The sequence below is a fragment of the Pteropus medius genome, unplaced genomic scaffold (assembly GCF_902729225.1).
Source record: "Pteropus medius unplaced genomic scaffold, Ma_sr-lr_union100, whole genome shotgun sequence".
Classification (NCBI taxonomy): Eukaryota; Metazoa; Chordata; class Mammalia; order Chiroptera; family Pteropodidae; genus Pteropus; species Pteropus medius.
The window spans coordinates 5,112,127-5,139,221 of NW_024344374.1; the positions used below are offsets into that span (position 1 = coordinate 5,112,127).

Sequence of the window (27,095 nt, forward strand, 5' to 3'; positions counted from 1 at the left end):
CTCCCATATACATTTTCCTACAGCTTCACTAAGAAAAATAACCATTCAAATATTTTTTTACCTCTGCAAATAGGAGGTGATGTCCAGTTTCCACTCTCTAGGCAAACACTCTTTAGGGAACCCTCCAACATGTATCCACTGTAACATGAGTAGGTGATCATGTCCCCATACTGATAATGTACACCTCGAGCAATCGCATTTTCGACGTGAGCTGGTGGACCACATGAGATTTCTATAGGAAAACAAAACAATTAAATCTGTGCTGCTAACACAGCCAGTGGATGAGAGAGAACATAGTCTCATCTCTAAGACTGAATTAATTCAAACAGCAAAGATAAAATACATAAAGGTAACCTTTTCACCTATATATATCAAAACTTAGATGTGCAAGATCAAAGGTTTTGTCTTCTGATTCAAATGTTGACATTGAACTGTTTTTTACTCAAGGCGAGAAGTCTGTAGGAGACCAAGAATGAGCTCTTGCACCTTGCTAGGGATGTGGCTGGGTGCTTATCAAATGAAAAGAGGAGAAGCATGGGGATTACTTGCAGTCTATTATTTTAAAATAAAAATCATTAATTGCAGTACTGTATAGTCCATCAAGGCTATTGTATTAGTACCTAGAACAGTGCCAGGCAGGCAACAGGCTCTCTATACACATTTGAAAAATAGGCAAATGAATGAATATTGTGTCTAGCCTATAGATACTCAATTGACACACCCTGATGAGGTTTATGTCATTCAAGGTTTCATGTTAGTTTTCTTCTTTTTGAGACTGTAAGGCAGTGACTCTGCTTTTGGAATGTGTTAGAGAGAATGATAATCCTCTTTTAAAGTGACGTGTATTTTATATTTGAATAAAGATTTTTATAATTAATTTTGCTTTGAGACTTTTATGAGAAGCTTTGAGATAACTAGAGTTATTCTGTGGTGGCTCACAAGACAAGGAGTGGATTAGAGTCTGGACTTTCATCAATATCCAGTTTGCATAAGTCTAACTTCTCGATGAATCTTCACGGACTGGCTTCTAAAAGGTCCCTCGGTGGTCACAACACTATTCAAAACTTGTCAGAGGGGTGATCAATTTGTATCACCTTTTTAAATTTTCCTTCCAAGGTGGATAAACTATTAATTCAATCAGTTGGATATCAAATATGTATTAATGTCTACTGTGCATCAGAAACTGGAAAGAAATAAATGAAAAAACGCTGTCTTTGCTCAGAGGGGAAAGACAAAGAATATTGCAATCCGACTTAAAAACAAGCTGTATTAGGGCCCTGCCTACTGTACTGTAGAAAAATTGAGTAATTAATTTGAATTACTTAAACAGAATGTAAACTAGCAATGTAATGTAAATTACCATTACTAAATTGAATGTAACTAATTACACTTAGGATTGCCAGGGTATGAACTGCACTGAAAGGGTCAACTTGGAGTAGGCTATAAGGCTTGAGTGGATCAGAGAGAAAGAGCATCCAAGTTGGGGAACGGGCACATAGAAAGACCTTGGTGAGCTGATAGTTGGTTTATATAAGTGACTATCAAAACATGGATTTCAAACTACCTATAAGGGAAACACCTTGGGTTCTTATTAAAAATGCACACTTCTGGGGTTTCTAGCTTATGAGTCTGCATCTTAAAGACTTTCCCTGAGAGATTCTCATGCACATTAAATTTTAATCACTGATTTGTAAGAATACATAGTGGCAGGAGCTGAAAAGAATGAAGAAAGCGGCTGCTCAAGTTCTTCAGGCAAGATATTTTGTTCTCAGCCAAGACTTCCTGTCTAATAGAAAATACAAAAGAGGGATTGAATATAACAAAAAATAGTGGAAATAGCTTCCTCTCCAAGGCAACCCCTGATTCTCTCAAGTATATTGAGGAATACTTAAGCATGCACTAGAACAACCTCTGTAATAAGCACATGTCTCTCCTGCTCTTTCTTCTCGCACCGAGTGGTAAGTCAAGGAGCCAAGACCAATGTGAGGATATGTGGGCAGAATCAGGCCACTTGGCCTGTTTTAGTTCAGGGTGATGGCTTTAAACTAGATGAGCGGGTCAAAACCTACACCTACTTAGTTCTTTCTGTTTCACTAGGAGTAGATTTCATCAGGATCTGGGACCCAAAGCCCAGCTAAACGTATAATACACACTTTCCTGGAGTAAAATAAAAATTCTAATGCTGTAATAGGCTGCCAGTTGAAAATTCAGGGATTTGGACTATTGGTGTATCTCTTACTATAAGGAGATATTACTAATATATACCAATTCACTTATTCTTCAAAACAAACCTATAAGATAGGTATCATTGGTACTATTAACTTAACGTGAAAGTCCTAAGGTTCAGGGAAGTTAGGGTAATAGCATAAGTTTAGAGTCAGAAAGTTCTGCGGAATAGAATTCAAACCCAGGTGTTTTCTGATTTCAGAATCCCTGTGGCCTTTAGTATGCACATTTCTTATCTCATTAATTGGAGTGCAAGTGTTCTGAAGATGGAGGCCACTGTAGGCATAATAGATTCTTACACAATGTAGCCCAGTGCTTTGCATCTGGTTGGACTCAATTAATATTTGTTAATTGATTACTGTAGAGAAAGTACCTTGGACTACAAGGAAGCCAGGAGGGCAGGGTGTTGGGCAGGGGAGATGTTTTACCTGTAGGAAGTGTCAAGGGTTATCACAAGAGATGTTGCCAATTGCATGTTCTGTATCAACATGGGCCTAGCCCAGTGCTTCTCAAATTGTGGTTCCAGCACCAGGAGTATCGCCATATCGTTAGAAATGCAAATACTCAGGTGTCACCCAGACCTACAGAATCAGAAACTCTAGGCCTCTGGTGGGGGAGGTTAAGGAACAGTAATCTGTTTCTAACAAGTCTTCTAGGTGGTTCTGATGCAGGCTCAAGTTTGAGAACCACTCTGTAATAATTTTTGTACTGTAAAGCATTCATAGCCAAATTAAAGGATAGTTTGAGGATTCTGACAATGTGGAGAAAAATATGTATTTTAGATTTAATATTTTGGTTGTTCTTAGAAGAGCACATTTTGAAAATCTGTTCAATGAATCCTGGTCAGGTAGGGTTTAGCCTAATTCCGGAAAGATTTTTTTCTTTTTATGTTTGGAATTCAAAGACCTTTTTTTGAGTTTTTACAATTATCAACACAGAAACTGATAAGCAGGATAAAGCAGAAATCTAAATATCTGCTATTAATTGCTTGATTGAAAATAATCTCACAAAGATGAGAAAACATTCTGCACAAATGCAATTAACTGGTTTTTGCCCATTGACTTACTTTCACATTTGGCACTTGTCTGTGTCCACGTCTCGTCGGAATTGCAGGTAATGACGCCTTGGCCCTGGAGCAGGAAGCCTTCTCTACACTTGATAGATACATTCTGATCAACATAAAACTCCTTTTCAGAAAGCAGAGCATTCTCAGGGATGACAAAAGGGACTGGGCATGGATTTGCTGTTAAAAAGAAAATAAAACATTTATGGTATTTTCCTTCTTTTCTTAATTTATTTCTTTGAAGGCAGAGTGTGAGCCCTGTAGGAGCTAGGTTCTCAGGGACAATAATATGAGGCTTAGACATATAGAACTTCAAACATTAAACACAGACTTGTTTTGCATTCATATGAAATTATTTGTGTGGATAAAATCAGATAAGATCTGAAATCATTTAAGATCTGAAAACACCAAGTTATAACATGGGTCCTAAATATCTAAGATAGCAAATTAAATAATTGTCTGAATGTATGGCCTATAAAATTTTTTAGATTGTTTTTTGATCAGCATTGCAGAAACAAAAGCCATGCTAGAAATCAAGTAGTCTATCAAACATTCCCTTAATATTTGAAGAATAGTAAGAATACAGAGTAAATGCCTCTCATTATCCCTCTATTTTCTTTTACTGAACATCATTCAGAAAGATGAACCAGAGAATCATCAGATATATATTTAAGTGAGTTGACTATGACCTTACACCCACACTACTATAAACAGGGCATTAGAACTTAAATTGTAGAGTTAACAAGGCTTATTGACAAAAATTGATTCATTTTTATAGGCCTGCAGGAAAAATAGGAAATTATGATAGCACAAGGATTTCTTACTGCGAATGTGTGGCACACATGTCAAGACATATTTCGAGCAATTTCAGTTTTTTTAAAAATTTTCATTGGGCACAAAGGAAGTCATTTTGAGCTGAATTCTAAAGGCTCAGTTACTGGATTACAATACTTGAAACAGTAACCAGAGCTCTTTCAACTTACACCTTGCTTGTGAATACTGTTTTCACTCCAGTGGTTATAATGACCTTTATTTATTATTTATATATATATATTTTATTAGTATTGCACATTAAAAATATTTTCCTTTTTCATTCCTTTTACATCCCCAAGATCTTTTCACCAAGCTGCATTTTCTTTTAGTACCTGAAGCGTGTAATCAGCCAAGGACTCTAATAAAGGATGATTCTCAGGCAGGATATTTTAGAAAATCCAAGTAGATTTTTTAAATACCACACAGTGTTTGGTCCAGATGAGTATAGATGCTTTCTCTGGGCCAATGTCACTTACTAGTGGAATTCTCTCTATGGTTTAGACACTTGGGGAACTAATCGTGAAACTGAATCTGATTAAAACCTCTCCTAAAGTCAACACACACGTTTGCAGAGAGGAACTGGGTGGCTCCAAGTTCCATTTTCAGTGCAGAATGCCTCAGGTGTCCCTTCAAGACTGTAGCCTCTGCTGCAGGAATATAGCACGCTGGGTCCTGCAGTAGTGTTTTCAATTTCAGCTTTCCCATTCAGAAACTCAAGTGGAGCCTCACATCTGGTCTCTAAAAAGAAAAATAAAAGCTTCATATTAAACACTCTCCCATCCTCTTTCCTTCTCCTGCTATAATAGGTGAAGGCATTCAATGCGCTGTAAAAAATGTTATAACCTACTCCTGTGTGAGGCACAATGATACACACTGAAGGAAGGAAAAAACCCAGCATGCATAAGTTTTGGATTAATAAGTGCAGGCAATTCAAGGTTGCTATATTGACCAATTGACTGTAGCAGTCATTATGTATACTGCCACCTTTTCTTGTTAACAATGCTGGGGGTATACATGAACAGGTGGGTAAAACAAAGGAATTCTCACTTGCTAAGTTGTTACCATGGCCAAGACTTTCTAGACACTTTCAAGTTTATTTCTTACAACTAGAGTTGACCAGATAAAATACAGACTGTCTAGTTAAATTTGAATATCAGATAAACAACAAATAATATTTTAGAATATGTATGCCCCAAATACTGCATGGGGCATATTTGTATTAAAAATAATTTTTAACTTAATATTTAAATTTAACTGGCTGTCTTATTTTATCTGTTTGTTTGTTTGTTTTTTGAATAAATCTAGCAGCAACCTTATAACAACTCAGAAGACCTCATTTCACAGTTGAAGAAAAGTGAGGCTCGCAGAGGTTAAATAATTTGATAAAGGTCATACTGCTCGTAAGGAGAGATAAAAAATAAAATTATTAGAAGGTAAAATATAATAAGAATGTATAAAGAGCAGGGAACTATGAGCTTGGGGAAAATTAGGATACAGGGCATTTTATATGGCTTCTATGAATATACAGACTCCATAAACTGATGGGTAGTATAGTTATAAAGAATGGTTTTGCACCTGTGAAGAACAGTATTGACAGGAATGTGCTAGGAGGAAAGCAGGCTCATCTTTTCCACAATCTTAAAAAGTGCATTTCAGTCTTAATTTTATGATCTTGGTGAAGGTAGAGGAGGTGGTCTAGACCAGTGATTCTTAACTCTGCTCACTAGAGTCCCTGGGAAGCTTTCTGCCTACGGCCCCGTCTCAGACCAAATGAGTAAGAATCTCTGTGCTGTGGCCTAGTTTCTGGTATTTTCTAAAAAGCTCCCCAAATGATGCTGATGCTCACTCAAATTGAGAGCCACTGGAGTAGATGCTAAGTGACTTCTTTGGGCTTCTTTCAGCCTGGTGAGCACGGGGACCATGGACCTTACCTTCCTTTGGCTGTACCTTGGAATCACCCAGGAGCTTAAAAAATGTAGAGATGCAGGTTCCCACCCTCAGAGATTCTGACTTAACTGATACAGGGTGAAGACTGGGCAAGGAATTTTCCAAAGCTCCCCAGGATATTCCAATGTGTGGAGGCTAAAAACCACATGTCCGAGGCAGAGGCAGTGCTTTCAAACTTCATGTGCCTAGGGATCATCTACGGATCTTGTTAAAATGCTGATTTTTTGATTCAGGGGGATTAGGGTGTGGCCTGAAATTCTGCATTTCTAACGAGACCCCTCACCAGCTGCTGCTGGTCTGTGGGCCACACTTTGAGAAGCACCGGTGTAGGAAATCCTGACTTGAACAGGCTTCCCTGAAATCTGATAGATACAGATACGTGAGTATACTTAATCATCTAGTAAATACTATATACGGATCTTTCAAATTAGGTCATTCAGTAGAAATACTTTTTCCTCTCAGAAATATTTGTATTTTTTTATATGCCCAGGGAAAAAAGTGCTCAATAAAATATATCAAACTATCAATAGTTTTTATCCCTGAGTTGTGGCATTAAAACTATTTTCCTTTCGCTTATTTGTGCTTTCTAATGTTTTACGAAGAAACTTTATCACTTATTCAGTCATTACTAAGAGAAATAAAAGAAAGAAAATCACGGAAAATAATAGGATTCAAATAGAGCTTTTTTAATACTATCTTCCATTTTAGAGACAGAGACCATACTAACCATTGCCACTGTTATTTGAATAAAACCTGCTGCAAACTGAAACAATCCCTTCCCGTTTCCTACGCAGACATATACGTTTCCTCTTCATTCTCCACTCTGCTCCTCTGAATGTACATTCACACACTCTTTGATCATGAATAATTGAGATAAAAAATGATATTATCAGGAATGCCCAACAGCTCCTTCCTGTGACTTGAGATGTTACTCAATGTTTTTAAAAATATTTCTCTCTATAAATTTCTGTTAGTTTTTCAGAACTAAAAAGTCATATACCTTCCGTTGAGTTTCAACCATATTATATTCTTAAAAGACCTAAGATTTCTGTCTACATAAAATCCACTCATTCATCTATCCCAGAAAATATGGTTGAAACAATGGTGAACAAAGACTCATGAACCTCGAGTCCCGGGGCCAGCTCTGTCACCAAATTAATTTGTGATACTGGGCAGGTCACTTCACTCCTTCTAGTCCCATTTACTCATTTAGCAAGATGAATAAATCTTGCTCATCTGGACTTAGTCCGATCTAGTCCAGCTAGATTGTCTGAAAGGTTGCTTAGACTAGATTATCTAACAGGCTCTTTCCAGTTTAAAAATTTGATGACTCCTCCAGGATTATTAAAAAAAAAAAAGTTTTTTTAAGTTTTCCACTTTGATTGATTTGTAACTATTGTATCTAAATATACAGTCTTTAGAGGAATCATATGGGCCATATATTGGAATAAAGTCATGGGAATTAACCCCCATCTTGCTAAATGCACTTGGCTCCTCATAAAATGAGTTAATGTAAAATTTCATTAAAACGTGAATATCCACTTATTTGTCATACGTACCAACATCACTTTAAGATGTCAGTTTTGGCCAGTACTGTCACCAAAAAGCAACAGCTCTAAGCCTTCTAATTTATTAATTATTTGAGAGAAAAAAACCCAAAATGCAAATAAAAATAACTAGTTTCTAAACAAAATGTTTGCCATTTCAAAGTCAGTCATCTTGTGTTCTACTGTAATTTAATCACTAACCTCAACTATAGTTTTTGATTTCTTTCATTGGTTTGGTATCCTTAAGCAAAAGCCCATTAAAAGTTCTCATATAGCTTACGGAGTCTTTTTTATTTTTTTTATTTTTTTTTTTATTACATAACTGGTTTATAAAGACAATGTGGCCACATTGTTATTCTGTGTCCTCAGTACCATTTTGGGGACCGCTAAGTGCCATTCGACTTACTTTTGCACACTGCTACCCCGCCACTCCATTGTCTGTTCTTCTGACAGAAACGTTCCCTGTCTCCCTGTGAATCAATTAAAAAAACGGTCACTGACAAGATTATAACTCTACAATAAAAAGATAATAAGGGAATGCAGAGTAATCCTAGCTGTGAACTTGAAACTGTCAACATTGAAATGCTAAATAAATCCATTGAGTAAATATAGTTTAAGGGGTAGTTTTAGACTTTCAAAAACGTTCTCATCAAATTACTTCAAAAGTCATACTCTGGCTGGCTAGTGTAATTAAGATGTAGACTTTGTTTCACTTTCTATTTAAATGACAACTAGTTATAACCATAGTAAAGCCTGAAGAATGTGTTTGAAATGTCAAAGAGGTATATTTGCTTAGTATAGTTTAAAAATATTTTGAGTTGAACTTATTTTTCAATACCTGAGAGGTATAGCAAAGAATAGTTTTTTTTTAAACACACTCGAGCATGAAACATGCCAATGTATCTTATTGGTAGGAGGCTTGAATTTTTCAACAATGTAACTTATCCATTAAAGATAACCTTATCCTATTAAAGGCCCACACATTTAAAATTTTAAACATTTTAAGTAAAATCTTTCCACAGTTTACTTCCCTGCCTTCAGAAATAGAGTAAAATGAATATAATTTACTTAAAAATTTATTTATAATTATTTAGCTGAATATACTTTTTGTATATTTTTCAATATCCCATTACCCTTGGGGTCTGTACAGACTGCTTGACCCATATAGTCATTATAGGATTATAAAGGTTGATTTCTGGATATAATTTCTATGAGGCTTTGCTTCTTCTTTCTTTTATAGTAATCATGAGTTTCCTAATCATAACTCTTTTCTAATATTTGGAATAATAAACAAGATAAATAAAATTTGTACCATTATATATTTAAAAAGGTCAGGTTCTAAGTAATGTATTAAGGGGCTTGACTCTAAATCAAATGTATGAACTTTAGCATATAGATTTTGTCACATCTTTTTTCACTGTTCAGAGCCCTTTGGATATCTCATTGTCTTGAAATTGTGTCCCAAATTAGCAAGATGTCTGAAAAGAAAACTATTGCCTTTACTTTGTTTTTTATCTGGATTGACTGATGTCTTTAACCCTTATTCTTCTAGTCAAAGATATTTTCTTTGAGCTTTCAGATTAATTACTGATAAATCTTTACCTGTAAAAATTCCATTGACTTTGGTAAAAGGATACTGTCCTGACTTTTCAAGAAAATAGTTCATTCTATAAAATCTAATATTTCTTAAAAATATGTATTCATTATTTTCTTATTGAAAAACCAACATGTGTTCATTATAGAAAGTTTGGAAAACATAAAAGAAAAATATAAATTTTCCCAGGATTCTTCCTCCACTGTCAATCTTTGCTATACTTTTTCTATGTTTATATACTTATGTATATACAGGAAAATATAGCATTCTATTTTGTGAATTATTTTTTATTAATTTTAAGGAAGTATTTGTTTACAGCAAGCCATAAAAACCAGCTCCCCAACTATCTGGATTTTTCCAGAGTGGACTATACTTATGTAGTTAATTTTAATTAATAGTTTAGTATTTTTCCCAGTACTATTTTTTCTTTGTTTTCTTTCTTCTAATCATTTGAATAATATCCTGTTTTGACTATGTTGATTTTTTCCAGCAAAAAATTTAAAAAAACCTATTTTCTGTAATTATTGATGTAGAAAAAGAAATCAAACAGCATTTGTAGGCTCCTTTCTCAGCAAAGTGCAAATTTTTATCATGTTTTTCCTTCTTTCTTTTTCTTTTTGTCCCTTTACACATCTTGTTTTTGATGAATTACGTTGGAGCTTAGATCCAGATTAGCATTAAGTTATTCTTTTTGCCCTACTGTATCTGCTTAATCAATAGTTAGGGTAGTTATACTAAGTTTTAGAATCATAGCAACTACTATATTGCTCACTAGCAGCAATTTTATAACATGACTGTCCCATCATTGAATTCTTTATTTTTATTTATTCCTCAGTTGCCAGTACTAATTTTTATTTCAAGAAGATTAAATATGTAGTAAAATTTTTTCATATTTACATGGCTCAAAAAAGTTGTAAACCTTACATATAAATGACAACTGATCTACATAGTAGAAAAATTTAACATGATTTACATTAGTTGTCTTAATTGCTTTGTCTGATTTTGGTAATAATACAAACATGGAATGTGATTGATAATAACTGCCTTATAATGAGCTCAGAGAATGCATAAAGGGCCATGCTCATCACTTATTTTTTATCTACAGCTCTTCCAGTAGCTATAAAAGTGGTTATCAAATTTCTATTATAGACAAGATGAAACAGGCTCAGAGAGGTTCCATTGGTTCCTGACGTTTTTTATCCAGGAAAAGTGGAGAGCCCATAACGAGGTCTGCCAGGACCAACTCCTTATCCTTAACCACTTTCCTAGCCACTGACCTTTGGTATCTGGGGTACCTGTCAAAAATGCAATTCCCCAGATCCTATTTGATTCAGAAGTCGTTGGCCCAGGAATATACACTCCTTTTTACAACTCAGATAATTCTCAAGCAAATGGTTCATAGACCACACTTTGAGAAACACTGAGCAATATCTCAGAGCAGTGATTCTCAATCCTGGCTAAACGTTAGAATCAACTGGGGAACTTTTAATAAGAGACTGCTGCCCTAGACTCAACCAACAGAGATAATGAATTAATTAGTCTTGGGTAAGAATAGACATTTGTATTATTTAAAATGCTGTCTTATGGAAAAATTTAAACACATGAAAAATGTAACAGTAGAGAGGACAGTATAACAAACTCCCACCTAGCCATTATCTGGTTTACACAATTAACTCAAGGCCGACCTTGTTTCATCTAAGCCCCACCTCTTTCCCATGACCCCACATTATTTTGAAGCAAGTACTAGACATCATTTATCAGTAATTATTTCAGTATGCATCTCTGAAAGATAAGGGCTCTTATAAATTATATCCACAATAACATTATCATACCTTAAAGTAAGTATTCCAGGATCTTAATAAAATGTGCAGTTAGTGCTCAAATTCCCAATTTTTGCATAAATGCTATAATTTATTTTTTTATAGTTCACTTGAATCTGAACCAGAATAAGGTCCACATGGTTTATATATCTCTAATATATCTCTTTAAATCTCTAGGTTGCTTTTCCATTTCCTCCCCTCTTACTCTGTTGGTTTATTTGTTTCAGAAAACAGAAAACTGGGTCATTTGTTCTGTAAATATTTCTATAGACAGAATTTTGCTGATTGCCTCACTATAGTGTCACTTAACATGTTCCTCTGCCTCTTATACTGATTGTTGGAATTAGAGACTTGATGATTCAAATACGATTTTTCTTTTTTGGCAAGACTTTTTCATAATGGTGTGTTTATCAACATCAGGAGGCACATAATATCTGGTTGTCTCTATTTTTTTCTGACATCAGTAGCTATGATGGTAACCTAAATCCATTAATTTGTTGAAAATTCTGGGATTTATATTTTATCATTTGTTGCCTGGAATACTTCTATAAAGGGTAAAGGGAATCTTCCCTTTCTTCACTATTTGGTTATCTAGCTGTCCAGGTAGCATCAAAATGACAATTCTTGACCTTTGACCATCTGTTTTTAAAATAATGAGTTTGTTCATGAGCATCCTCTAATAGTTATCAACTAATGATTTTTAGCATTGCTATGAAGGTAGGATCATTCATGACATGTGTGATGTGTTTCAGTCCACTGGAGTTATTTACCCTAAAATGGTCTCTTCTTGGCTTGCAGGAGCCTTATCCACTTGGCTCCTCAGTCTTTTTAATACATAGCCTTTGATAGGTTCTCTGCAATTTCATGTGTCAAGATTTTCTAGGCTAATCATTTACATTTCTTATCCCAGATCTAAAATTGGTTATTTCTGCAAGTAACTGGACATCAATGTATTTTTTCAAAGTTTCTTGGGTAATTCTAACATATAACTTAGAGTGAACAAATGCACCTCTGTCGATTTTGTAGTTAACACCAGGATGTTTCCAGAAATGTTTACAGTAAATTACCTACTTCCTCCAATTTAATGACTCATTAGTTTGCTACATATTTGTTTTAATTTTATACCACTTTTCATATTACCAAATTGCAAGATTAGTACTCTCACATGAAGAACAACTGGGTTTCAAAAACAGGAAAACTCTCCAATTGTAATCCACCGTTATATTATTATCTTTTCTTTTCTTTTTTTTCCCAATCTTTTGAAGAATTTAAACAAGATCCATATAAGCCTCGTTCCAGTTTTCATGGGCTATCTTATAATTCTTTGATTGCATGGTCAGAAAATAGAATGTACTCTACAAATTTAACAGACACGGGCAATGAATACTTCTGCAAAACCTATGCTTAAATACCATTACAATAATGCAAATAGGGAAGAAGAGGCTCCTGAGAAACCAGATGACATTATGGCATGTAAAACAGTCTCTTAAGTTTCAAGTTTGATGACATCATCATGCTTTCTGCAAAGATGATTACAGCTTTCCCGCCAAAGTAAATGGGGAAACCTAGGTTGGAGAGGTTGGAGGAAGAGGCACAAGGGGTTTTAATATTACAAACCAGGAATGGTCATGAGACCTAGCTTGGTATTTGGTTAGAACTGCTATGAGGATCCTTCAGGCCAGATATGCCTTATGGGAACTTGACAAGGTATTTGAGCCCATTGCTTGAAGAAATCCTAGCTTTGCATACCTAAATCCCCATGGTTATCTCCCCACACTGACAGATGAACTGCCTTGTTGGAGAGTATGATTAACAAGAGGCTGAAAAACAGGTTTCAATGGCTGATGGAAGGAACAGTATCAGTCTTGTGGCTGGCATACTAACTTCTTCTTTTTCATGGCTTTGATTTTTTTTTAACTGAAGACTTATTTTGCTTATAAGTCATCTCGAATATTTCTTGTCAAGTATTAGGATAAAAGATAACAAAGTATAAAAGAATCTTTTAGGAACAAAATGAATTAAACAAATACTAAAATGTTCCCAAGCAGATCAGAAAAACAAATAAAAACTGGTTAAACAGTTTGTTCACTTACCTCTAATTCATAGCCAGGTTCACATTGATAAATAACAGTGCTTTCAAAGCTGTATTTATTGCCAACCACGAATCCATGTTCTGGACTTTCAGGTTTCCCACAAGAAACTGGACTGCAAGACTCATCAGAAAACGGCGGCTCCCAGGTGCCATCAAGCTAAATAACAAATTATAAATTATATTTAGGAATTGATACGTATGAATGAAGATGTCTGCATTTATTGAGTGTAATAGTGAAGGTCGGGGTCATACTATGTATAGACAAAGTAATGAGGATTGTCCGCAATAAATTACTGATTCAGAAAAAAAGAGCGTAGTCACTGGTATGGCAGGTCCTGCAGGGCCCATGACGGGCCACCCAGCCGTCCATACACCCAACCTGGAGAAGCTCTCAGACAACACTGAGTTGATTCCTGTGAGCATGCTGGGACTCTGCTTGATTCAGACAGCTTAGGGTCTTTGAAAAAGTTTCCCCTCAAGCTACTTCACCTGTAAATTGAAAAGGGAACATCTAGAACTATACCAATATTGAGAGCATGATAACTTTGACAGTCATCTGACCTGCTCCCTGTGATGTTTCTGTTTTTAGGTTTGGCAGCAACCAAGGATTGAGTATGCATGATTTATAAATGGAAAACTAGGAGGATAAAGAGATAGTTCTTGAGTCCCAATGTATGGCAGGCATGTACCAGACGCTTTATTACATAATCCTTTCAATGATATTTATTTAAAAAAAACAACAAAAAAACAAAAGATGGAGAAATATAAATTCACAGCACCTAAAAATATTTGAGATGAAGTTCAAAGGGATGTTTAAAGTAAGAGCCATTCTATACCATGCAGCATTTCTCTTCCTTCAGCTCCTGCTCCGCCGCCGCCCTCCCCGCTGCGCCCCGCCCCGCCCCGCCCGGCACTAACCACAGCAAAAGAAGGATATGTCAACAGCTCAATTTACTTTTCTTTCTCTGGTACATCTTACAGAAGCCAGGAGAAGGGGGTGCGCTAGGGATGTCGGCTGTCTGTGGTGCTGATTTAGGCACTTTCCTCCATTATGTACATAATTTTTCACACTAACCCTACAAGATATGCTTTGTTATACACATTTTTTTTTTCAAATAAGGAAACTGAAGCTCAGAAATTTTAAGTACTTTTCTTATTAAAGTGACACAAATAGCAAGTAGCAGAGGCAGAAGCTGACTCCAATTTCCTGTTTCTGCAACCTTTGGTCTTTCTTCTAAAACTGGAAACATTTTGTATTATGAGGGCTCATTTCTATTCACAGACACTCTTTTGAGCATCTATGTATAGAACATATAACCTTATGGTTAATTTGTCATGAATATCTTGCTATAGATATTTTAACATTTTATCTAACTTTGTCACTTTTCACCTATAATTGGCACTTTCTTCATTTAAAAATGGGAATTTTGGAAAGAAATATATATTTTATTATTTCTATCAAAAAAACTTCTCAAACCCTTTGACAGGATTGGCAACTTGAGGCATTTTTTTTCTTTTCAGGACAGTAAGATCTTGCTTGTGTAGAGACACACACACACACACACACACACATATACACACATTCATTCATTCATTCATTCATTATACACTATATATAAAAATATATATCAATAAATTACACTTACATGTTCTAATTAAGACAGAGAATCTTACCTGACACTTTGATATGTTAACCCCCTCATAGATGTAGCCTTCTGCACATGACACGGAAACTTGCTTATTCACACTGAAATCATCCTCATGAACAAGTATATGTGTCATGTTTGGTGGCAGATTACATTTTTTAGGACTGCAGGAGATTTTCTCAGGGAACCAATGGCCATCTTTCTGACAGGTGAATGTATCTATATCTGTATCCATCACATAACCTTCCAAACATCTGCAATAGAAAAGCAAAAATAAATGCCTTAAAGAGAATACAATACAGTTGGTGATCTATTCTTAGATAAAAAGCTGTTATAAGGCTCCGTAGACATCTTATTTGCTATATCAAAACTGATTCAAATGTCAGGTGGATGGCATTGCCATGCAAAAATACCAACACAACAATGATAACCAGATCAATCTTTCATTAGGCACATTACGATTAGCTAAGACTAAAGTTGCTTTAAGTATTGTTGATATTATCCACCTTCATGATAGGTAATATCATTACTAAATTAATTTTTATTCTAAAAACAACTAACAGTTCAAGAAATTTTAGATAAAGTCTAAAATAGACTCAGACACTAGTAAGAACACCACATAATTAATATTTATTGGATATCTATTTTGTGCCAAGCACTGTGCTAGGTCCTTTACATAAGGGATTTCTTTTAATCCTGATTATTAGATATTATCACATAACAGTAGTATGGCTGTTCAAACTCAAGTCAACATGGCTCTTTATAATTTAAAAAAATTTGCATTTATTTATTCAGCAAATATTTACCTATCAGATTTGTCACTGTTCTAAGTGCTCTACTAATATTAACTCATTTAATTCTCAAGTCAACCCTGTGAGTAGGTATTATCATTATCTCTATCACATTTCGTAGATGATAAAACTGACACCAGAGAGATTAAATAACTTTCCTAGGAAGTGACAGAGCTGAGATTTCCACCTAGAGCAGGGGTCTCCAACCTTTGGGCTGCGGACCAGTACCAGTCTGTGGCCTGTTGGGAACCAGACCGCACAGCAGGAGGTGAGTAGCAGGCCAGGAAGTGAAGCTTTATCTGTGTTTAAAGCCATTCCCCAGTGCTAGCATCGTGGCCTCAGCTTCACCTCAGATCATCAGGCATTAGATTCTCAGAGGAGCACTGGTCTCTGGTGCCAAAAAGGTTGGGGACCGCTGACCTAGAGAATGTGGCTCTAGATTCCATCCTTCTACCCCTATACTACACAGCTTTTTAAATCAAACCATTTAATTAACTAATATTTATTAGGTACATGTATATATATATTAATTTTACAAATTACAAGCTAGGTAGGAGTCAGAGGTTCTGCAAACTTGGAATGATTTTTTTAAAAATCTGCTTTAAGTGAAGATCTGAGAGATGATATAATCAACACACAATGAGGAATAATAAATAGGCAAGTTCTGAGAAGCAGGTGATAATGTGACTTATCAAGATATCTGATAAACCAACATCCAAATAAAAATTTAAAAATGTATTTCAAAAGCAAGGAATAATTTTTTCTTCTTAGTGCATGATCCACTACTCTTGTTTTCTTATCATTGACAATCCTCCTTGGGTCTATTTCTTATTGCAATTAAGAGAAAATGAAGGTAGTGTTAAAATGTCCACAACAGACATGCTTAAGAAGGGTTGTTGAATTATGAATAAAATATAAGAAGCCAATATGTGAAGGAAAATCCATAATTGCTTCAGAGATGTGAATAAAATCTAGATTGATTTAAAGGGTGAGATATATTTGAACATTATGAATATTTATTCCAATAAATTTAATTTGTAAATTTATTATATATTTCTCATCTTTTTAAATAATGCATTTTAATAAAAGACTTTCTAGCAAAAATCATAATTTGTGCATTAAATACTTAATTTGTCCAGCTAGCATAAGCTGAAGTTCCCTTAACAATATCTCCCCCATTTACATTGATTTTTTTACCTGAATCCTTCAGCTTTTGCCTTATTTCCCCAACATTTGCATGTATGAATATAACCATAAGGAAATGTCATAAAGAAATTTACCAGCATGATGTTTAAAAAGAGCCTTATGATTTAAGACATATTAAATCTACCTAAAGGATCTTACTGTTTCATGGAGCTCAACAGAATCTGATAATCATGATAATTATATTAGAAATTACAACCTGAAAATGTAGAAATTAATTTTTACACTCAATGGATTCCTATATAATTGTGGGTAGAATAAAACCAAGTATTAAAAGCTTCAGGTTTTGGAGAGCAGTCCAGGGATGGTGTTTTCTTCTCAATTAGCTACATTTTGATTGATTACTTTTTCATTTTACAACTCTCCTGCCTGCACCCCTTGGAGACTTAGAGCCACCGTCTTACCTGAGTTCCACTTTACTTTCATAGGTGTATGTCTCTCCAGTTGCTACTGCATTGGCAACAGATGGTGGAGGTCCACAGGACAGGGGCTGACAGACTGGATAAGGCTGGCTCCACGTCCCTTTCTCTGTACAAATCAGATCTGAACTGCCTTGTACAACATACCCAGATCTGCAGCTGTAAGTGATTACATTTTCCTCCAAAGAGTCACTCTCACTGATGAATGCATTTGGTATTGCTGGAGGAGAACCACAAGACGTGTGTTCACAGTGTGGGAAGCCAGAGCTCCACTGGCCATTGGCTTCACAGGTGATTTCAGAAAGTCCCATGAGCTTGAAGCCTTTGAAGCACCGAATCTGAGTTGCCTTTCCACAACCAAAATCTGTCCCATTGACAGCTCCATTTTGAATTACTGGTGTGGAACACCTGCAAGGCAAGCAGGAAGGTGGGCTGCCACTCCAGGAGCCATTGGAGAGGCACCTTCTTGAAGGATTTCCATGGAGTTTATAACCAGGAAAGCACTGATACTGTATATTCCCTCCATGATAAAAGGAAAATCCATTAGGGAAGCCATGGGCGAGATCTTCAGGAGGTCCACAGTTAGCTGGTTTACAGAGAGGAAACTCTGCATCCCAGTTCCCATCTGACTGACAGGTAAGTTTTGGAGCACCATGCAACAAGTAGCCCTCCTGACAGTGGAACACCACTTCCTTCCCAAAGCCATAGTCCAGACCATCCATCACACCATTTGCCACCTGTGGTGGGGTGGCACATCTGACAGGTATACAGATGGGAGTGGTTCCACTCCAACTTCCGTCAGCAAGACAAACACGGCTCCTAGCTCCCTCAAGTAAGAACCCTACCTTGCAAGTGTACTCAACCTCTTTTTGGAAGGTATACTCATCCCCTTTCACTTGGCCATTGGCTAAGACTGGAGGTGAACCACAGTCTACAGGAATGCAAAGTGGCTCATTCCCATCCCAATTTTTATTTTCTTGGCATGTTCTTATCTCAGGGCCATTCAACACATACCCAGGATGACACTCGTAGTACAATGCACTCAGGTATGTGTAATTGCTTCCTTTGATGGAGCCATTCATAACCGGATTTGGTTTTTTGCATGAAATAGCCTCGCAGTGTGGGGAAGAACCACTCCACTCTCTATTCTGTAGACACAGCCTTATGTTGGAGCCTACCAGAATGTGTCCAGGTTTGCAGCTATACTGTATGGCACTGCCCATGGTAGTCTCTGTAAAACGCAAAAAGCCATTTTTAGGAGCAACAGGCAAGTCACACTCAATCGAAATGCAGGATGGTGCACTGCCATTCCAAGTTCCATCTTCCTGGCAGATCAGCACGGGGTTCCCCAAAAGTTCATATCCTGGATTACACGAGTATGAAACCATGGTGCCGTATGGAAAGCTTGCGGAATGTGTAGCAGGAGTTGAGTTTTCCCATGTTTTAGCCACTGCTCCCAGGTGATGAGGAGGGTGAGGAGTCAGATATGGAACTTCCATCATATCTTCCTCTTGGTCTAAATATCCCTGACCATCTTTGATCTTAGTACAGTCTCCAAAATCAATGTGAGGAGGGAGACCACAGTCTATGAGTACACAGGTTGGGACAGGGCTTGACCATCCCGACTCTTCACAGGTCTGCATGGCATGACCAGCCACCTGAAATCCAGGGAGGCAGCTGTAGATGATCATGGCACCATAGCTGTAATCTGCACCTTCTACAAAACCATTTTCAATGGATTGTGGGGGATTACAGTGGATGGCATTGCAAGATGGGACATCCACATCCCAATCGCCTGTCTCTAAACAGGTCAAGGCTTTGGCACCTTCAAGCCTGAAGCCTTGATCACAGGAGAATGTAATGGTTTGTCCATAGTGTAGGTTTGTGTAAGAGAATTTGCCATTCAAAATCTCCTTGGGCTTTCGACACTCGATGGGTTTACATGTCGGTTTTCCTCCAAGCCAGTGACCATTTTCTCCACAAAGGGTGGTAGTATTTCCCACTAACTCAAAGCCTGGTTTGCAGGTATAGAGAGCTGTGCTGAGATAGGCAAGACCTTGTACATCGATGATGCCGTTGGGGATTTCCTCAGGTTGGGGGCATTCTACCGGAACACATTCTGGCAGTGGAGAGCGCCAGGTACCGTCGGCTTGGCAGAAGGTGGTAGGATCTCCTTTTAGGAAAAACCCATCCACACAAGAATACTTGACAGTACTTCCAAAATGAAGAGTTGATGCAGGAGCAGGGACACCAAAGGAAATTAGGGGAGGTGGAAGGCAAAGAACTAGCTTGCAAAAGGGAAAAGAATCATTCCATTGCTGGGATGGCAAGCATTTCAGGACAGAGGGGCCCTGCAGGGCATGCCCTTCTTTACAGGAGAACATCACCACTCCTACCTCAGTAGTCAACGCCTTCAGCACGAGCTGGTTTTCCAGAAGGGGTGGCTCTGGGCACTTGGCGGGCACACACTTTTGATTTGGCTTCTTATTCCATTTGCCAGATTTCTCGCACGTCCAAGAATTATCACCAATAAGCTCATAACCCTCATCACAGAAAAACTGAACTGTGGACCCTACTTCAAAATTTTCTCCTTTCATGTAGCCATTCTGGATTGGGGGAGGTTTTCCACAGTTGAGAGGGATGCACGACAGAGGGGATTCGCTGTGCCAGTGGCGATTGGCTTGGCAGACAAATACAGGACTTCCAACTGACTTATATCCTGGGTTACACCGATATCGTATTTCGCTCTCAAAGATCCTTCCAGTGGTATGCTGCACAACAGGGAGAAAACAATTAAGTACAATTTGTATAACAGATAATATAATTAACTGAATATATCGAATGGTAAAAACTAACTGGAATAAAATGCCTACTTTGAAATGAAGCAATTAAGACATAAGCAGATAAGGATTTACGTTTTTCCAATATGTTCACCCTATTTTTTTAAATAAATGAAAAGAACAGTAGGAAGTCAAATTAGGTAATCTTTACTGCAGAAATGCTAACCACAGGGTTAGCCTATAAGTAAAAGGTTAATAGTCTCTAAATCAATTGATGAATCGATAAAGCAATACTGAAAATTATAAATCACTTGGTAAGTTAAAAATATTTTGACAAAAGCAATGCTCTAGTTTGTTGTTTTAACCACAGAAAAGGAAACACATATACTTACATTTATTTTCATTAATTTTATTAGATAATAAAAAAAAGAGCTAATAAAATATTTTTCATGGATATGGTTCTAAGAATACTATCAAAGTTTAGTTCATTCCTGAAATACTTTTTTAAAAAATGCTGCTAAATCGTAAAGGGGAATAACAGCACTATTTCATTTTTTAAACATAAAATTTCATGTTCATGATCTTGAAATTCAAATAAATAAGTGTATAATAACAGGTCATTTTCAGGCAGCACAAAAGATGAATCAGTTATGAAATCTTTAAAAGATTACCATGGTTCTTTGTTAGTGATAATGGTGAAGTCCAGCTTCCGTGCTGTAATAAACTTCCTGGTATTTGGACATAATTATTTCTTTTATTTATTAATTGCTTGGGTACCCCTGCAGGTAAGTACCATGCCATCACAGACCTAATCTGTACTGTTAGATACTAGATTTCCAACGCTTACCTGGCACGTAGTAAGAGCTCCAGAAATACGTGTTAAATAGATAAATGAAGAAGATCTCCATACATATACTGTACATCTTCTAATGGAAAGCTAATACATCTGAGAAAAGTCTTTAAAAAAAGGACTCTTACTGTTGTTTTGTTGTTGCTTCTGAATATAAAGGAGAAAAGGTGTGTGTATGGGTTTTTAAAAAAGTGTTTAATTAGAATACTGTCTATTGAAAATGGTCCTTGATTTGGGGGAATAGATTCTCATTCCTGTTTTCCTGATGAACCTAATGAAAAAACACATTATTTTGAAAGCAGGACATGTGTGGGTCTAACTTACCCTTGTTCATCATGGTAAAATTATCTTCAAACTCACAAAAGAAGGTTGCAAAAAGTGCATCATAGTGAATAGTTTATCCTATCTTTTGTCTAAAAATTAGAAATGATAATAGATTTCTCTAGGTTCCATTTAGACCCTGATCTCTATAAAATATAGTATACATCCATCTTGGAATAACTTCTTCTATAAAGCAAAATAGGATTTTATGAAAATTGGCTTATTCTAACAATAGTTAGGGATAAGATATTACTACAAAGTACTTCAAATGTCTATATAATGGCAAATGTAGATAGCCAGTATATTAAAAGGATTCATATTTCTATCACATTTTCTCCAAATATTCACTACCTATAGATTTAGCTACTTCTGTTTTTCAACAATTAATCTGTTCATTGCCCCTGCTTTTGAATCCTGGGTGAGCCACGCTGGCTGTCCCTGAAAGTGATGAAAGCCATGGATCACTTGCTAATCAGTCCCTTACCTCCAGAAAGCCATTCTCAATCTTAGGCGGTTCATTGCAAGATACAGGGTGGCATGTAGGTATGGGGCTACTCCACTGTCCCATGGCTTCGCAGGTGCTCTTCTTCTCCCCTTTGATGTAGAACCCCTTGTTGCAGCTATAAGCCACTATGGCCCCAAAACTGTAGTTTGATCCACTTGCATAGCCATTCATGATGCTTGGTGGCTCTCCACACCGCACAGGGATGCACTGGATGGACATGGGGGAAGGGTTCCACTGCCCACCTCTCATACATTCAATCTTTGCTGAGGTGTTCAGTACGAAACCTTCCAAGCATTTGAAGCTCACAACCGAGCCTGCTGCAAATTTTGCTTTGCTCACAGATTCCAAGATGCTGTAGGAAACAGATGGAGGTTTTTCACAGAAATGAGCTATACAACGGGGCATGGCCTGACCTTCTGGGGGAACCCACTTGCCCTGGGCATTGCAGAGGAGCTGGGAATTGTCCGCCAGGCTGTAACCATCTGAGCAGTAGTAGAATGCAATGTCTCCAAATAACCGATGGGCAGTCTCTGGAGAGGCGTGTTCCACATGGGGAGGCTCATCACAAGAGACAGCCAAACACTGCTGGTTACTTCCACTCCACTTGCCATTGGCCAGGCACTCAATGGTGTGAGGTCCAGCAAGGGTGTACCTACGAGATTGGAGGGAAAGAAATGATAAGGATAGTACTTGCATTTTCTTATTCTGCTTTCATTTTCTGCCTAATGATAACTTTACTTTTATCTTTATAATAATATTTGCCATTTGAATATTGAGCTTATTGGTCAGATGCCTTTTGAGATACTGAAATATATCTTGATATTAATCTTAATGCTCATTCAGAAAGTGAAGTGGATTAAAGATAATTGCTATTTAAGGAACTCTCAAAGTTGTTACACATTTCTTTAAAAATAAAAATGAGTATAGTCCTGTTTGACTCAATTCAAAATTGGAACTTCATCTGTCTTAGATGGCTTCAGCTGGTTGATTTTATCACATCTTTGAAACACTCTCTGATGAGCCATATGTAGCCTGCACATGGCTCATAGTTATACACTTATAGTCAACGAACTTTAAAGCAGCGACTATAATTTCAGGCTCCAGTGTTTCCTAAACCCTTAACCATGTGGTTAGCATTAAAAGTTGTGTTCTGCATATGGCTCTGTTATTCAACCAGTATGAATAAATTCTGCTTAAAAACTCTCAGTCTTTCTTTATGAACAAGGTGGTTACCCATCTATGATAGATTGATAATTTGCAAAAATCTTAAAATACTCTCAAGTGCTCTCTCAATGAGGTAGACTAGTAGGATATACAGTTTTAGAATAATTATATTCAAGTCATTCTTATTTTCATTCTCACTTTCCTACTGAAGGGAAAGATGACAGAGTTTTAAAGTAATGCCTAATACCTTATCAGTCTGCCATTCTGATATTAATGAAGGAGAAGGGGACTAAAATAATTGGGAACCTAACTTAATTCTGCTTAAGCATATTAATTTTCTCATTTTACAAATGAGTGAATGGTGGTCTAGACATGTGAAGAAACCTGCAGAGTCACACACCTGCAAGTAGCAGTTAAGATATGAATTTAGTTTACTGGATTCTAACATGATACCTTTTTCATGACGTTGCCCTATATCTTCTCCTCTTTCTTTTTAAAATGAGGTAAATTAGATGACAATTTGCAGGTGTCCTGTGGAAACTGTATTGCCTTGTTATTACTATAAGTTATCTGACCCACCCTTTACAAACATTCTGAAGTCATTAGTTAGTAAACATTCTCTTGAGGTCCCTCTGAGTTTTATAAGAAATCAGCTTTTACAGAAAGGCTCAAATTCCTTCACTCTAGCTGGCAAGATTTATGAAATCTATATGAAACAGATCAAGGAAAAAATGATAAAGCATCAACAGAAGTGTATGTGTCCACTCTACCTAAGGTGACATATCAAAACAAATACTCTCAGATGTCCCCAATAGCTGAGCTCAGTTAGGGTCTCCAGTTAGGGTCGTTGCATTTATTGTTTTGGATAAGCTCAGATCTTTTTTTTTTCTTTTGAATTATCTTTTTATTGATTATACAAAATAGAAAGTCTTAATTTCTTGCTACCGTGTGGTGTTTTTTTATTTTTTATGGTGACATTGGTTAACGAAATCCAGTAAGTTTCAGGTGGACAATTAAACAATAAGGCATATATATATATCTATATGTCTATATCTCTATATAGATATTAATTTTCTCTACATAGAGAAAATTATATATAGATATAGAAAATCTATATAGAGAGATTTAGATGTATAGATAGATATATATAGCACCGCCCATAGATTTCTTTCTGTCACCACATATTTGACCCCTTTTACCCCACTTACCTCCCCCTCAACCTCTCTCCTACCCTGTTAATCACTAGTCTATGGTCCATGTCCATGAGTCTCTGCTTGTTTGTCCTGTTCGTTTGTTGCTTTTAGGTTTATATCTCACATATAAGTGATATTATGTGGTTTTCAACATTTTCTCTCTAGCTTTTTCACTTAGCATGATTATCTCAGGGTCCATCCACATTGTCACAAATGGCAGGATTTCATCTCTTCTTATGGCTGAGTAATATTCCATTGTATATATGTACCACAGCTTTTTTATCCAATCATCTATTGTAGGACACTTCAGTTGCTTCCATGTCCTGGCCACTGTGAATAATGCTATGAACATCGATGTGCAAATATCATTTCAGATAGGAGTTTTTAAGACTTTGGGATAAATACCCAGTAGAGGGATTGCTGGATCATATGGTAGATCAATTCTTAGTTTTTTGAGGAACCTCCATACTGTTTTCCATAGCGGTTGTATGAATTTGCAGTCTCAGCAGCAGTATATGAGGGTTCCTTTTTCTCCACATCCTTGTTCTGTTGATAACAGCTATTCTAACAGGTATGAGATGGTATCTCATTATGTTTTGATTTGTATTTCCCTAATAGCTAGCGATGTTGAGCATCTTTTCATGTTTGTTGGCCATTTGTATGTCTTGGGAGAAGCGTCTGTTCAGGTCCTCTGCCCATTTTTTAATTGGATTGTTTGTTTGTTTGTTGTTATTGAGTTGTATGAGTTCTTTGTATATTTTGGATATTAGGCCCTTATCAGAGGCATTGCTTGCAAATATTTTCCCATTCTGATGGTTGTCTCTTTGCCTTGTTGACAGTTTCTTTTGCTGTTGAGAGCCTTTTTAGTTCGATGTAGTCTCATTCATTTATTATTGCTTTTACTTCTCTTGCCTTTGAGGTCAAATTCATAAAATCCTCTTTAAGTCCAAGGTCCATGAGTTTAGTTCTTATGTTTTCTCTAATGTAATTTATTGTTTCAGGTCTTATATTCAGGTTCTTAATCCATTTTGAGTTACTTTGTAGTGTGGTCATAGACAACAGTCAAATTTCATTGTTTTGCAGGTAGCTTTCCGGTTTTCCCAGAACCATTTATTAAAGAGGCTTTCCATTCTCTACTGTATGTTTATGGCTCTTTTGTCAAAAACTATTTGCCCATATAAATATGGGTTTACTTATGGACTCTAGATTCTGTTCCACTGGTCCGTATGTCTGTTTTGCTGCCAATACCATGCCATTTGGATTACTGTCACTTTGTAGTATAATCTGAAGTCAGGTAGAGTGATGCCTCCAGACTCATTCTTTTTTCTCAGGATGGCTTTGGCAATTCAGGGTCTTTTGTGCTTCCATATGAATCTGATGATTTTGTGTTCTATTTCTTTAAAAAATGCCAATGGGATTTTAATGGGGATTGCCTTAAATCTGTATAATGCTTTAAGTAATAATGTTATTTTAACTACATTGATTCTTCCAATCCAAGAACACGGAATATCTTTCTATTTCTTTGTATCCTCTTTTAATAGGGTCTTATAGTTTTCATCATACAGGTCCTTCACATGTTTCATTAAATTTATTCCTAGGTATTTTATCCTTTTTGTTGCAATTGCAAAAAAAATTATTTTTTCCACTTCTTTTTTTTGACAAGTCATTATTAGAGTATAGGAACACTATGGATTTTTGAACATCGATTTTGTATCCAGAAACATTACTGTATTTGCTTATTGTTTCTAATAGTGTTTTTGCGGAGTCTTTAGGGTTTCCTACAGAATCGTGTCATCCGCAAATAGTGACAGTTTGACTTCTTCGTTTCCTATTTGGATGCCTTTTATATCTTTCTCTTGTCTAATTGCAATCGCTAGGACTTCCAATGTTACATTGAATAACAGTGGAGACAGCGGACAGCCTTGTGTTGTTTCTGATCTTAGAAGGAAGGTTTTTAGTTTTTCACCATTAAGTATAATGTTGGCTGAAGGTTCGTCGTATATGGTCTTTATTACGTTAAGGTACTTTCCTCTATAGCAATTTTGTTAAGGGTTTTGATCATAAATGGATGCTGTATCTTGTCAAAGGCTTTTTCTAATCTATTGATATGATCATATGGTTCATATTTTTAAAATTTGTTTATGTGATGTATCACATCAATCGATTTACATATGTGGAACCATCCCTGTGCCCCTGAGATGTAGCCCACTTGATCATGGGATATAATCTTTGTAATATATTGCTGTATTTGATTCACTAGTATCTTATTTAGGATTTCTGCACCTGCGTTCATGAGAGATATTGGTCTGTAGTTTTCTTTTTTTGTGCTATCTTTATCAGGTTTTGGTATCAGGGTAATATTGGCCTGACAAAATGAGTTAGGAAATATTGCCTCTTCTTCGATATTTTTTGAAGATTTGAGAATAGGTATTAAATGTTCTTTGAATGTTTGGTAGAATTCATTGGTGAAACCATCTGGTTCTGGATTTTTACTTTTTTGGTAAGTTTTTGATGATTATTTCAATTTCCATCTTGTTGATTGGTCTATTTAGATTTTCCAGTTCTTGATTCAGTTTAGGAAGGTTGTATCTTTCTAAATACTTGTCCATTTCTTCTAGGTTATTAATTTTGGTGTTATATACTTTTTCATAGTATTCTTGTATGATCTTTTGTATTTCTGCAGTGTCTTCTGTCATAATTTCTCCTCTTTCATCCCTGATTTTGTTCATTTGTGTCCTTTTTCTTTTTTCTTTAGTGAGTCTAGCTAGTGGTTTGTCAATGTTATTAACCTTCTTAAAGAACCAGCTCTTTATTGTATTTTTTCTATTTTTTTTGTTTTGTTTTCAATTTATTTCTGTTCTAATTTTGATTATTTCTTTCCATCTGCTGATTTTAAGCTTCATTTGTTCTTCCTTTTCTAGTTTTTAAGATGAAGTATTAGGTTGTTTATTTGGGCTCATTCTTGTTTTTTGAGATAGACCTGTAATGACATGAACTTTCCTCTTACTGCTTTTCCTGTGTCCCAAAAGTTTTGATATGTTGTACTATCATTATCATTTGTTTCTATGCATCTCTTGATCTCTCTTTTTACTTCTTCTCTGACCCAGTTATTCTTCAGTAG

General features: G+C 36.3%; 1 protein-coding gene across 2 annotated transcripts in view; it reads right to left on the reverse strand.

The window, feature by feature from the left end:
* SVEP1 (sushi, von Willebrand factor type A, EGF and pentraxin domain containing 1) overlaps positions 1–27,095 on the reverse strand; it is a 153,353-nt gene that overhangs the window by 11,344 nt on the left and 114,914 nt on the right. For both annotated transcript variants that reach the window (XM_039870681.1, XM_039870680.1), the window contains 8 exons: positions 21,597–22,269; positions 17,147–19,932; positions 14,777–15,002; positions 13,104–13,259; positions 8,003–8,066; positions 4,667–4,840; positions 3,293–3,469; positions 62–232 (listed from right to left, as the gene is read on the reverse strand). In XM_039870681.1, the coding sequence (XP_039726615.1) occupies positions 62–232; positions 3,293–3,469; positions 4,667–4,840; positions 8,003–8,066; positions 13,104–13,259; positions 14,777–15,002; positions 17,147–19,932; positions 21,597–22,269 (4,427 nt within the window). The remainder of the gene's footprint in view (positions 1–61; positions 233–3,292; positions 3,470–4,666; positions 4,841–8,002; positions 8,067–13,103; positions 13,260–14,776; positions 15,003–17,146; positions 19,933–21,596; positions 22,270–27,095) is intronic.